Here is a 14,235-nt window from a genome sequence, read left to right as displayed (position 1 = left end):
TATTAACCCTTAAAGCATTAACATGGAGGATGTATGTGTAGTCTGGAAGATACAATGTGTCAGAATAGAGATTTTTTTGTTGGTGTGTGCATATATTTTTTTAATTAAGGAGGGTAAGGAGGGGAAGATGATCCAAAGAAGACTTCCAAGAGGAGAGAGAGAGACAGGGAGAGAAAGTGAAGATGGTAATCTGTCCTGGGCCCACAGCCATCAAACCAGGTGGCAGAAATTGGTTTCTTGATGACAGGAGGGCAAACCAGCCAAGGAAAGCCCTCTCCTTTCCTCAGCAAGAGGTCAGAATAGAAGGCTGACATAGGAAAGCAGATATATTACTGCTGGTAGTTTTATCAAGAGCTCGCTACCCTGCTATACTGGGGAAAATGCTGTTGCCTCTTGTGCTAAACATGCGCTTCACAGCTCCCTTTCCTTCCCTTCCCTTCCCTTCCCTCCCGCATAGCAGACGCCGTTCTCTGCGAGGGAAGCGATGGGGAGCACCTGCTAGCGGGACCACTGCCAGGACACTCGACGCTCGCCCTTTGCAAAGAAGCAAGAACAAGTCCATAGAGTAAAAGTGCAGGGGACTTGGCTCTTTTGCCGTGCACACAGGAACAGCATGGATGCAAGGATTTAAGCGTGTTAGGGCCCTGCACAAACCTTGTATTCTTCTGCTTCCCTGAGGACAAGGTCTGCCCTGGACGGAAACCAGCCAAGCCCCAAACCTGCTTTAACCCAGTTTGATCAGGGAAGTTGTACTGGAAGGAGGCGATGTTATTGCACAGTGTGACCTGTCAAAAAATTCCTCCCCGAGGAAAACACATTCACTGTGATGCTCAGAGGGGACTCGCAAGCACATTCTTGTTTTGGGAGGAGAAAAACGTCATGGCGTGTTCCACAATCTGAGGAGTTCCATGATCTTAGGGTGACAGGAAAGAGGGAGGCAATTCAACAGCCTGATCCCAAGCCAAGAAAGATTTATTACTGCAACACAGTAGTGCTTCCTGGATGAAGCACAGGACCCCAGATATTGCCCCACACCTAATAGACTCCTGTTATGCCTCAGATGTTATATATTTATGTACTACCTATCTGATCAGAGTCTTGCCTCAAGCTGCTTTCCCTTGACACATCAATATTTCCCCCATGTTTTACAAGCCTGCTTCTCTTCCAGCTCATGAGCCCAGTGCTCTTTTTTTATTCATGGGTTGGGAATTTTATTAACTGACCCATTTCTCCTGCTCAGACATCGCAACCCTCACTCACAACTCAAGTTCACTGCTGTAACGTTTCAAGGCTTTGCATGGCAGCTACGCAGGCTCAACAGGCAGATATTAGATCACCCTTCACAGGTAAAAAATACTCAAGTAAAATATGCACATAGAATTTAAGGTGTTTAAGGTCGCTACAAGACTTTTACACAAACAGTGCTCAGATAGATGATTCACTTAGCTATGGGCAACTTTGTCCAGATATAACATGCAAAGGTGAGGCACTTACTCTTCATAGTCTGTTGTTTAAATGAATGCAAATCTAACACATTTTTTAAGAATATTAAAAATAAAATCTACTCTGAAACACAGGGCTTGATCACTAAATCTGGCCTACCTGTACCCATAGCTGGGCCTGAGAGGAGGCCATTTGAGTTTCCTGAAAAATGTAATAAGGCTATTTTTTTTCCTGGTTTGCACTGAATCACAGAGAGTTGTCCTAACAGCTTGAGCCTGTTGCATTATGCTGTTACTGTAGCCACAACTCTTCCCAGTTACTCCCACCTCTGGTATACCCCTCAGCATTTGAATTTAAATTTTAGACACAGCTGAATAGTTTAAATCAAGAAATGCAGCTCTGCAAAGGCACAGAAAGCCAGCTATGCGCTTGTTGAATGCCTTTCCCAATATGCCAGACGGATTCTTCTCCTGAACACTTCTCTCCTGTGCATCCCCATCTCCACTTTGACACCTCAGTTCTCCTTTCAGGGTGGGATGCTTATACAAAAATAAGTCCTTTAGGACAGAGAGTGAAAAGTACTATCCCAAAGCAACGCAGTTCCTCTAGGACACTGAGCTGTAGCAGCGAGTGCTAGCAGAGTCACCCCTACGAGGATCCTCGGTACTTTCTCCTGACCGCTTAATCAATTCCTTGCATCAGCACATTTCACTCCACCTCCTGTGGAGCCCGGCAGAGGACCCGGGGGGAATGCAGGACAAGCAGGGACCCGTTTGGGCACCGCTGCTTTCCTTGGCACCAAGGAACATGCTCTTTTCACCTTCCGCACCTTCCTCGTCACCTGTGCCCCTGCTGAGCAACCGACTCGGACGGGCCTTGTGTCACATATCCTGCCTTTGTGAGGGAATTATCTCCCAGATCAAGGCCCTCGTCGTCTTCTCTGTTTGTAAACTTCCCCGGGAACTGGGGAACTAGCTGAGATTATAAACATCGTATTAAGTATTCCTTCAGTCTGGCGTACTCCGGATATGATTTAAAGTTCTTGGTTTCATTTTATATATATGAGCCAGGTCGGGTTTTTGCTGGTGTAGATCTACCTACAGTTATGCTGGCAAGGAACACAGCCCATCAATCTCATATTGTATACAAGGCGGGCACTTGAAATGAGCACAAAACCTGCCAGTTAAATGGGAAGCTCACTCTTTTTTGCGTGTTTTCAAGGTTACTCTCTCACATCATCTACATAGACTTTGTACAATTCCTTTCTCATTTGTTAGTGTGCAGAGAAGAAGAAAATGGGACCTTATTCTAAACTTAAATATTGAAGCACAGATGCTTTCCTAATTAATCTATAGGGTTTGTGCCAAGAAATCATAAAGTTTGAGTTTGGTACATTGCTGCCCCAATTAAAATATAAAGGCTCTCTTCCAATACACTGCTCTTTTAGAGGTACCAAGCACCACTTCTTGTTTATCTTCCTGTGCAGCACCACTGTAGGGAGTCCCACAGAAATCAGTTGTAAAAATGCCATTCATTTCCACACAGTTAACACAAACAAGTCAGTGCAGATTACAGATTCACTAATTGAGTTTGTAAGCTGTTCTGAACACGCTTTCAGCGAGACATACTGATGTATTTTAGCACTCCAGCATCTGGGGTGACTCTATCAAAAATTAAAAAGACCCTACCTATTCCAAGGTTGTTACTCCATGTAAATGTACACAGTAGTTATTAAGTCACCTTTGACAATTTCATTACCCTTCTAATCATGCTTGAGTACTATTCAAAATTTTGAGTGGAGCAGGTTTACTATTGAAAATAAAGACTCATGCATACATAAGCAAATTAATTACTTGAAATCAATATGTTGCAATTCTTAGGGTTGTGCCCAGTCATTTTTTAGAAATACTCAGGTACTGAATTATCCATGACAATATTTACGAACTTCAGAAGTTTAGCAATTTTGTACCAAAAATTGGTGGTGGGTTTCTCCCCATCATTTTTCTGTTAAAATGTTTCAGTTATCCAGTCAGAGAGCAGAAGCAATGTGATCATCACATGCCAGGAATTATGAATAACAAATAGCAGTTGTAGCATACAGTTTGTGAACCATCCTTCCTGTAAAAATTGTTCACTCAAACTATTTGGTGAATACTTATGCATGATAAATATATTCACAGATCTCAAGGATGATTCACTTCTGACATGTGAATAAAGAAACAAGACTAAATTAATCTTGTTCCCAATTCACTTAATAAAATTAAACCCCGCCAAAGTACTTCAGTTTGATTTATAAAGCTCTTAGGGTACAATGTTTTGTGAGACAGTTAGCCGAGACACTACCTCTTTCCTCTTGCAGCGCCACAGGAGGAGATACTGCGTGGCTTGCTAAACAGACCAACACTACAGCTCATCATTTTTAGCAAAAGCACTTTCATGGACAGGTCCAGTAAAGGAGCATGCATTTCCCCAGTTAGTCTGGTAGAGTTTGAGGCCTGTGATTTAACCTAATTCTCATACTGGGATAGAGAGCAAGGGTTGATATTAGTTTATTCTGGTATTAGTTTGTTTCCTTTTTTTAATTTATGGAAATCTTTAGAAATTATATATATGAATCCTGTCCTTGGCAAATATGACGTAATGCCCTTAATAAATGAAATGAATGCACAAATAATGCAGACTCTCGTAATGACACAAAGTTACGTTTGGGCATCCTTATCCTCTACTCATAACGATGTAATAAGCTTAGGTCTCAATTACAACAAAAGTTAACATCAAATGAAACTACTGTGTAGGCTATTGAATCTGCACAAATAGTTCTCTTCACAGAAGAGACACTAGTTGTCTTTCATGCTGTTCACAATAAACAAGTTTCTTATCTGACCTGGAATCACAGGACTCTTACAGTAGTAAATATTATACTTGGCATGTATTTGTAGGATGATGACTTGAAGTATTGTATTTATAGTTGGCAGCATTCCTTATACTTGTATATTATTCTACGAAGTTTGTGACCTATACCTTTGAACAGCTTACTGAAGTAAAACAAAATAGAAAGAGAAAGGTCAATGAAAATATTACTTTTCTAATGTTTTCTAGAAGAGAAGACCAAATATCAAAATGGCCGAGGTGACAGATTAAAATTAATTTAGACAGTTTGTGTTTGTTCACCCTGAAATATCACTCCAAGCCTTACAAAGCACACCCAGATGACTGGTGTCTTCCTTCATATATCTGTCTTAAGGTCAATACCACCGGGAACAAATTATAAGAAATCTTGCCAAGAGCTTATCCCGCAACAAACTGTCTGAAATAGCCTATAAATAAAATATCCGTGAAGGGATTCATAGATACATAGTAAAGATTGTTATATACCTGAAAAAAAAAAACAGAAATGGAAAAATAGCTATTTCTTATGGCTAAAATTGAAGATGTGGATATCAGAAACCTGGAGTTCCAACGCATTTTGGTGACCTCTGACAAAAAATGGCTGACACGACTGCAGGTTGTTTTTAAGGTGAAGAACACTGTGTTCAGGGTGACAGGTCACCTCAGGGCCCTGTGCGCAGCCCCCCGCTGGCCCCGTCCCACTGGAGCCATGTGGAGAGGTGCCCTGGATGCCCTGCGCCCTGGTCAGGGCAGTGGGACCGGCCCTGGCTGGCAATCCCTGCCCTGGCGCCCTGGGGGAGCCCGCAGTGCTTCAGCAGCTGGAAACAGCTGGGCAGGTGGATCAAGAACAACAACTGAGCGTGCCTGGCACTATCAGACACGAGCCCGGCGCATGGAAGTTTGGCCATGCAAATCCACGCAAGCACATACATTTTAAGCACCTTGGGAAAGTGCAGTGAATGTTTCACTAGTTCTCCGTAAGAAAAGAAAGTGGTGTATTTGTGCCACTAACGACAAAAGCTACTTATAGCTATTTTAAGGCAGTGGCTGAACTGGTTAGGTCAAGCAACAACGTGCAATTAAAAATCTTAGAAATAATCACTTCTCTCTACTCAGCTAGTTTATGCAGGTGTGAGAGCTGCCCTCTCAATACTTCCCTCATTGTACCTAGTAGCTTTCCGGCCTTTTGAATTTAGGATATTTACAAGTTTTCATACCATTAAACCATTAACTATACTTAGTCTGCAGCAACAAACTATAAGGCAAGTTCATTCATATGCTGAAGTACAGCACCTCATTTAGCAAAGTTCTGGCAATACCTTTTAAGCCTTCTTTAAGACTTCATCCATTTAATAACAATTAATTAGTACAGAGTTACTAGAGAAATTGTCAAACCATTATAGAAAGAATAAATTCTCTGCTTGTACCAATGAGAAAATCTCTATTGAAGCCAATGGATCTGGTCCTTATCACACAGAAAATGGGATTTCTAAACGGTATGTTTTCATGCATTATTGAAAGATCTCTGAAATAAATTTGAGGGTGAGGGTTGCAGTACTAATCCAGCTGGAAAAAACACAAATCGCATGCCATGGGACTAAGCCCAAATAATTCACGCTTTTAGAGACTGACGTTCACTTTTAGTTGGTTGGTTGGGTTTTTTTACTTACTGCTTTATACGTTCTCTTTTGTCCAGCATGTTTTCTGATTTGTTCTCCATTAGGCCCAGTTTCAACATGCATGGAATAAATAATGTCAAAGAAATCTTCTACCACGGCTACCCGCCGTAAAGACAGCTTCTCATCTACACCTACTCCATCCTGAAAAGAAAAAAAGAGAAAAGAAAAAGTAAGGAGGACAGGATGAATAGATAAATTATGATAATCATGGGACGCGTTCTCCTTTTTTAGCAGGGAGTTAAAGACCCTTCCACTGAGATCTGAAGGTCACCCACCCTGTGGATGACAGACACAGTATTGTAGGAAAGCTGTATGATCAGACAGATCATATGGACCCTCGCAGGCAGTCCATTTTGCCAAGCCAGGGCATTTGGTCTCTTGATAGAAAGTGATCTTTCACTCCAGTATTTAAAAAACAAAACAAAAAGTATCTGTGCTTCTTTCACCAAATGCACAAACAAGATTCAAAGGCAGAGGCAGTTCCAAACACGTGGCACAGAAATGCATTATGTGGCTGTTAATAAGAATGCAACAGCTCTTTTATCCTCTCATTCCCCTCCCAGTAAATCTGTACCTAGCATTTCATAAAGGTATTTAATAAAAGGTTTTAATTCACAGGTGACAGAGCTGACTGTAATTATGAATACAAAGGAAGTTGTTACAAACAATTTACCCCTGCAAAACCTGCTTGAAAATATACTACATGAAGACATATCACAATATGAGGAAAAGAAAGGGATATTTTTAAAATTTGTGATTTTTGTACACAGATGTCCAATTGGAACAAGTGACAGAAAAGTGAGGACACCTACCATCTGATTTTCAAAAGCAATAGTGCCATGGTAGCTAAAGACTTCTAAAAAAGAAACAGTCCCCAATGTCTCTGAAATTAATCAGTGCAGTTCAGTTCCCACCTTTTAAATAGGACCATCCATATGAGGTTTCTTTTTGTTTTACAGCTGTCTATGGATTCAGTTCTAATGAAGGGGCAGGAACTGGGACTCTTGAAGTTTTTCCAGAGCAGGCATCTATCAAGCAGGCTGTGCTTTGTAATACAACATAAGTATGTGAAGAACAAAATGAGGATGGCCAATTCACTTTTACTCCAACACAGCATTTGAATTTAGACCTCTGGAGGCAACAGTGTCACCTAACCCTCAATGAGTATTTTAAGCAATAAATGCATTCAAAACTTAACACGTTTGACAATACCATTACTGCTGCCGTAATTCATGCCACAACAAAACTGATTTACACTGACCCTTTTGTGACAAAAGACAAAACACATGCAATTATTGCTGCAGTGCCCAAATAAAGACCAAAGATGAGAAATGAAAAGGCAATAGTTATGTATGACTCCCAGTTGCCGCTCCCCTGCTAATAACTTCTTGCTAACCCATTTCAGTAAGTTTGCTGATGTGGACAAACATGATTTATTTTTCTCACTGCCCCTATTTTTATTCCAGCCCACTTTTACTTTTATTTTTCATAGAGTTCATGGAAAGAACCCAAATAATCCCAATGGCTCCAAAGAAGACCCCAGGGTGACACAGAGGAGCTCTGACACATTCCCCGTAGTGATGGAGAAAATGTCAGTGCCTCTATAGCGTAACTTCCTAAATGTGTATGACTCCAAATGTTACCAAGTTAGGAGGTGTTGATACACTACCAGCCATACAAGTTTTGTCCTGTCCTGCTCCACTATGCCCCTGCCTCTCCCCAGCTTTCATCAAAGAGGTCGCTGCCCAAAGCTACATTGTCCTTTCCATCTGCACAGCAGGTTGTGCTCTTTATCCCCAGGAGACGGCTGGACCAGAGCAGAACTCCCTCATGTGCGTGATGAGAGGACTGCCATAGACCTGACGGAAGTGACTGTGTTGAGGATTCAGGGTGGAGGAAGATGAGGAATTTGTAGTGCAGAGGTCAAAGCCTCAGAGAGATGAACTGGGAGGAGTTGCTTTGAGAAGGCGGCAAGGCTCCCATCCCAGGAACAGTCCCTAAAATTTCACTAACCACCAGCTCAAAAATTTTGTGGCATTGTGACAGGTTCTAGTATCAGCATCATTAAGAATTTGCTTGATATTGCCCATCACTCTTGCCCACTACTTAAAAAAAAAATGCTTTAGAGATGGGACCAACATAAAAACCAGATCTTTGCAGATTTAATCTTTAGGGGAATTCACACATGAACCCATCTTCAATCATTATTTTCTCACCACCCAAACGGCACGGTGGGATCCCTAATGATTTCAAACACTCTTATTATGACGACAGTGTTATCTCACGTCGCTCTCTGAACACTCAGAAGTTTATAGTGTTGATTAACTGATAAAGATTTAATCTGTTTATTACTAATGAGTTTTGTTTTAGGAAATTTCCTACGGGGGAGCTCTCTTTTTTAATTAAAGAGAAATGCATTACAACAATATTAATTTAAAACCTGAGATGCCACCTCAGCGGAGCTGACACAGGCAAGCATGAGGAATACATTCAAAGAAGAAACTCAAAACCAAAACTCATTTTGCAGCTTTTGGCAGCCATAGTGTGCAGTGCTCTTTTCTGATGGTTCTCCTACCCCCCTCCCCGGACACTGGTACCCAAAGGTAGGCAGGCATGATGTGGGTGCGCTCTTGAAGCTGCGTTCCTCCATCCAGCTGCATGAAACAGTAAGCATTGCTACTACTTCTAAAAATACAATGAAGTAAAATCTGCACAAACTCTGTCATGCCTCCTAACTGAAGTGCCAGAAAATGAATACAAACTTTCCAAATCTTGTCAGTCAAAAAGGGTAGGAAAAAAATGGTTTACAGTGAGTGGAAACTGCTTCAGGGGAAGACAGTACTATTCCTTAACATCTCTACTTGTAACTTCATCATAACTTTGTCTGTGGGCCTGGACATGACTAGGTCAGGCTTCATTCTGCTTGGTATTGTGTAAGGCAGTAAGGTAGACCTTGTTTCAGACAGCCTGCAGTGCTGCAGAAGTTGCTGAGTTGCTGCGAGTAAGCTGTTCAGTCCATCTGGCAACATGCAATGCTGTGCAGAGATGTAAGCCTTAGCTGCAGAAGCAATACACCAGATGAGTAACTTGACAAGGTAGCTACTTACTGAGTCTTTTGATACCCCAATACTGACATCCCAGAAAGTAAAAAGCTGGGTAAGTGATACAACCCCAAATCTCCATTTAAACCATGAAGTCTCTGAAGTGGACACAGTTCTATCAGGCTTTCCTGCCATATGCCATTACACTACACTTTTATCCTGAAATTGCTATTTGATAAAGGCATTAACAAAGCAGTGCTACTTTACAAGCTGGCTTTAGGTAAAAATTTTCACGGTGCCTAAGGGGACATTTCTTTAGCCTCAGCTAAGGCTAAAAAAAGACAAATGATGGAATATGTGATAATGCTATTCAGATGTCTGAAAGGCTATGAAATGTCCACAAGGGACAGGACAAGTAACAGGCTTAAACCACAGCACGGGAGATTTACATTAGCCATTAGGAAAAACTTACTATTGATGTGGATAGTCAAGTACAGCAATAGTTTGCCTGGGGAGGCTGTGGCATCTCTGTCACAGGAGGATTTTGAGACCAGGTTAGACAAATAGCTGTCAGGGATAGTTTGAGTAAATCCTGTCTTGGATAGACTAGATATCAATTGAGTTCCTTCTTGATAACTCTACAACTGAGAAGCTTAAATGCCATTTTCAAAGTGACTTGGGTACTAACAACTCTGGAATAGCAAGGAGGATATTTATAAATCACTGAAGTATTTTTAGTACTTGCATTCGTCATGGCAAGTGTCCAAGCCCCACTTTCAAAAATGACTTAGGAATGGAAGCCTTGCTGAATGTTTCACTTTGAAAATTGGACTTAGACTCTTAAATCTTTTAGGCCGAGCTTCATCCCACTCGTTTCAGCCATCACTGAGGTATGCCCTTAACCTAAACCAGTTGTCTCAGATTCCTCTCTGGCCAGCAGCATGACAGGCACTGCCAAAATACAATTCCTCCTCATAGTTGCCGGAATGGTTTCAATCTCTACCAGTGAGAGTTACTTAATTTTACTCTTTGCATTGCAGAGTTTCCTGTTTGCTCTTGGATTTATGTTTATTCAGTACTCTTCCTGTATTCTTAGGATACAAATAAATAGATGTTTCTTTTCATTTTCAGTCCTACAAATTCCATTTGCACTCTGAGTTGTTTGTTAAAGTTGTTTGTTTGTTTGTTTTTAGATATCTACACAAAGAATAAATTTCTGGACAGAAGTATCTTTTACAGAGAGTTGTGCACCTCTCAGAAAGTGCTAAGGATCCCTTTGAACAAGGATGCTTGAGGAGAGAGTCAGTCTCTTTTATTGAGGTGGAACCTACAGGACTAGTGGGAGTAAAGAAGGGAAAAAAGTTTGCCAGTGAAGCAAACAGATAAAACTCTTAGTCAAGACAGCAGAAAGATCTATTAAATGTAAGGCTGTCATTTTTACAGTTACTTTACAGAGAACAAAATTTAATACAAGCCTTTAAAATTAAGGCTACTGAAACAAAAGTGCTTGCAATTCCTTGCTTGAGAATACCTAGACCATCTCATGTTGAAATTTCTGGGGGAAAATAGGTCTCATAAAATACCCTCATGTTTCGTGAATGAATATAACTATCAGCATCTTTACAGTGTTTGAAAAATATTCCTATAAATACATGATAGACTGAAATAGAAAATAAAAGTAAAGGCTTGGTTGGTGGTTTTATAGAAAATGTTCAGGTCTATAAAAACCTCAGCTGTAAAAGCATCAAAGCCAGAAGCATCTACAAAACATTAGGAAATAACAATCAACCTAAATATTTCATTACATAACACAAATCACATACAAATGTAAGACTGCTTTGAATGCAGAAATACGATGTGTAACATTTTTCTGATACACACCAGTTCAGACGACAGCAGAATTAAAGCACATTAGTGTCACCACACCTCTGCTGACTAGTATCGCCTTTTGTAGTCTTGAAGCTGCATTTCCACTGGATGGGAAGCAAAGTCTTTTGCTGACTGAAACATTGTGCTCTGAATGAACTATATCCTCACAAAAAGTTTTGCACATAAACCCCGCCTTGTTAGGTTTTACACAATGGGCTCCTGACATGATTCTATGTAGGTGTTTTATTCCCTTTGTATTGTAACTTAGGAGGAACCAGTGGTAGTCTATGTAGAACACGAGCATTATACACCTGTCTGCAGAAATAAGATAAAATAAATGATCAGATTGAAAATCCCATTATACATTATTTCCTTTATCTGCTTGCTCAGTAACTGTAAAAATATTAATATTTAAAAAGAGGGACGACCATTTTAGAATGTCTCTTACTCCCATAGAAACAAACGGATCTAGTTTCATGAGCACACTGATTTGAATTCCCAGATTATTAGTACATCCATTTGAATATCTAACTCATTTCTGTCAGCGCAGTATAAATCCACAACAGATCAAAAGTTATTAGTATTTGATAGTTATTATTAAGCAGCCTAAAAATAAATAAATTGAGCATTTCTATCCAGTTCCTAATGGAAAGTGTCTTTAACAGTGAAAGGGATATTTATTATTTTAAATTTATAGTTTCTGTTACTCATTATATGATCTGTTTGAACAGCAAATCTCATCTTTTACCAGCAGATGGAGACAGGAAAAATCAGAGTTATATTAAGGCAGATACACACCAGAACCATTTCCAGCTGTCAAGTCCTCTCTCTGGAACCTTTAGAGCAATAAACCCTACAAAGACTAAACCACTGAGCTGGGATATGGCAGCAACGAGTCAAACTAATTGTGGAAATGGTTCATGAAAATAAAGAGAATAAAGTGAAGTAAAATGGCAAATTAATATGCCATTTGAGATGAGAGACTAAAACTAAACAACGGACACAAAGTTTGGGGATTTTATGAAAGCTGTAGGTGAGAAAAAGTCCTCTGTCTCTCTTGATGAGGGAGTTCAAGAGACCCAGTAAAGATAAGGAAGAGCAAATCAATACTGAGCAGAAGTCCCTTTCTCCTTTATCTCTTGGACCAGTCCAGATAATGGGAAAGCACCAAAGCAAAATCTCTGTCCACAAACAACAACGGGTGAATGGTGACTGCCATATAATTCTAAAAGATCCCACCTAAAAGGACTATCCTACCAAGTCATTTCAGGTGAGGCCATCATCTGGTGTGAATCTATTAAATTAAGCTCTGGCAATTAGAGATAATGGGTTGTGAAACCCAACTTGCCAAACTGCAAAGGGAAGTCTATCACCTTTCTTTCCCTGAAGTGTAGTAAAATGGGCCTGGAAATTATTTCATGATAGACAAGGTACCTTCAGAGGCCCCTTTGGCATGAACAGGGTAATAACCTGGCCAGTGTCTCTGAGACAAATATTTAAAGCTCTTTCCATATTGGAGAAGGGCAGAAACTTTCCTTTTTCATCTTTCTTCAGAAGTGCGGATGGATAGGCAGACCTATCATCATCAGTGTTAGTGCAGGAGAAGAGCTTAGAAATGAAATGTGGAATGTGTCTATGGACTCTTGTGTCTCCTACTGAAAATAAGCATGGATATGGGAGGCAAAAGACAATTTCAAAAAGCCGCCTCAAGATCAAATGCACTCAGAGCCCTGAAGGAACAGCAAGAGAAGACCCCAGTGAGAAGTACAGGACAGGCAGAGCCCTGGCTGCAGTTTACTCTTCATAGTTAAGAGTTACTTCTTAACTGAGGTCTGAATAGTGTTTTCCCTCAGTGCACTAACACCTGATTATTTTTCTTCCTTAGGTGTTTAAACATTTACGCAACCATTCTGAACAAAAACGGGTCACAAGACAGGCCACATTTTACTATTTGTGAAGTCTGTTGCTGCACGCTAACCAAACATCATGAGCTGCATCTATGTCAGCAAGCAGGGCAGCGCAGGAGCAGCAGATCTGTAGAGCAAAGCAGTTGATACCAAGGAGCTGATTCCACACAGTCCGTATTTCAGGCTAGCTCTAACCTGGTCCCCTGCACTGGACACTCACTTCTGGTTGCAACCCAGTAGGTGCATGCCTGGAACAAATGCCAGTTTTCTTTTACTGAAAGGAATCCAGTTCCTGCACTGAAAAAAACACTGCAGTGTGAAAAGCAGCACAGCGAGCATGGTCAGGAGTTTTGTTTCAAGGGCACATTCCTTTTCCAAATTAAAATGCCAGTACAGATGCAGCCACAGCTTCCTTAGTAAGACAACGAGATGGGATTTTTCACACACGTGCATTGGGATGAACATTACCCAACACAATGAGGAAGATACTAAAGCATCCAGCTCAGGACCCACATTGCACTGATGTGACTGGGGAGAACAGAAAGAAGCTGAACAAACACCTGTTCCGACATGGAAACCATATTTGCCCCATTATTCCCTCTACCTGCCTTCCTCTCCAGCAAACTCCTGCCTAGTTAGCCTGTTAAAATGACAGATGATGCTTCCATCATTAGATGCATGCTCTTATTACAGCTGGCAGTTTTTTGCTTTTCTTTGTTTTTTTTGTCAGGGAAAGCAAATTAATGCTGTATTCTGTCTACAAAAGTATGTTGAGTTGGTATATTTAATATAGGAACAATTAAACCAGGCATTAAATGCATCATATTCAGTGAAAAGTATGGGACAATTCCAATTAAATCAAAGCCAGAATTGGACAGAGGGAAGAAAAGCACATATAACACCTGCGGGGAGATGGCAGTTTGCACTTCAAAGTAAACAATTTTGGTCAATTTCTAACACCAAAAAAAAATTAATTAGCAAATTGCAATTTTTTTGTGGCTAATTTGAACTTAACTATAATTTACCAATGAATTCTTCATTTAAAAAAAAATCTAGAAAATAATTTCTGATCTTAGGCCATTTCTGAATAGTTTGTTCAGAAGTCTATATTTTAAGAGAGAAGCACTATAATTGTTTCTTTTTTTTTGATAACCAGATTGTATTATTTCCTGTTCCCTGAAGGATGCTTTTTTCTAGAGGGTTAGTTTTCTATTAGAAATAATTAAGTTTTGAATTTGAAGTCTATTTTTTTGGAAAATATTCACTACAGTTCTAGAAATATCCAGCATACTCCACTTGCTCACTTCAAATTCACTGTTTGTTAAGCAGCTGAGAGCTAATAAACCTAGCTAGGACATTAAGGATAATTGAACAGAGGAGGAGTGTAACATAGCCAAATTTAACTGA

General features: G+C 40.3%; 1 protein-coding gene across 2 annotated transcripts in view; it reads right to left on the bottom strand.

The window, feature by feature from the left end:
- Positions 1–14,235, bottom strand: part of NOL4 (nucleolar protein 4) — a 199,280-nt gene that overhangs the window by 158,326 nt on the left and 26,719 nt on the right. For both annotated transcript variants that reach the window (XM_075141908.1, XM_075141910.1), the window contains exon 2: positions 6,003–6,152. In XM_075141908.1, the coding sequence (XP_074998009.1) occupies positions 6,003–6,152 (150 nt within the window). The remainder of the gene's footprint in view (positions 1–6,002; positions 6,153–14,235) is intronic.

The sequence above is a fragment of the Calonectris borealis genome, chromosome 2, assembly GCF_964195595.1.
Source record: "Calonectris borealis chromosome 2, bCalBor7.hap1.2, whole genome shotgun sequence".
NCBI lineage: Eukaryota > Metazoa > Chordata > Aves > Procellariiformes > Procellariidae > Calonectris > Calonectris borealis.
The sequence above is the reverse complement of the archived record's forward strand: the minus strand, read 5'-3'. Positions and strand labels throughout refer to the sequence as shown.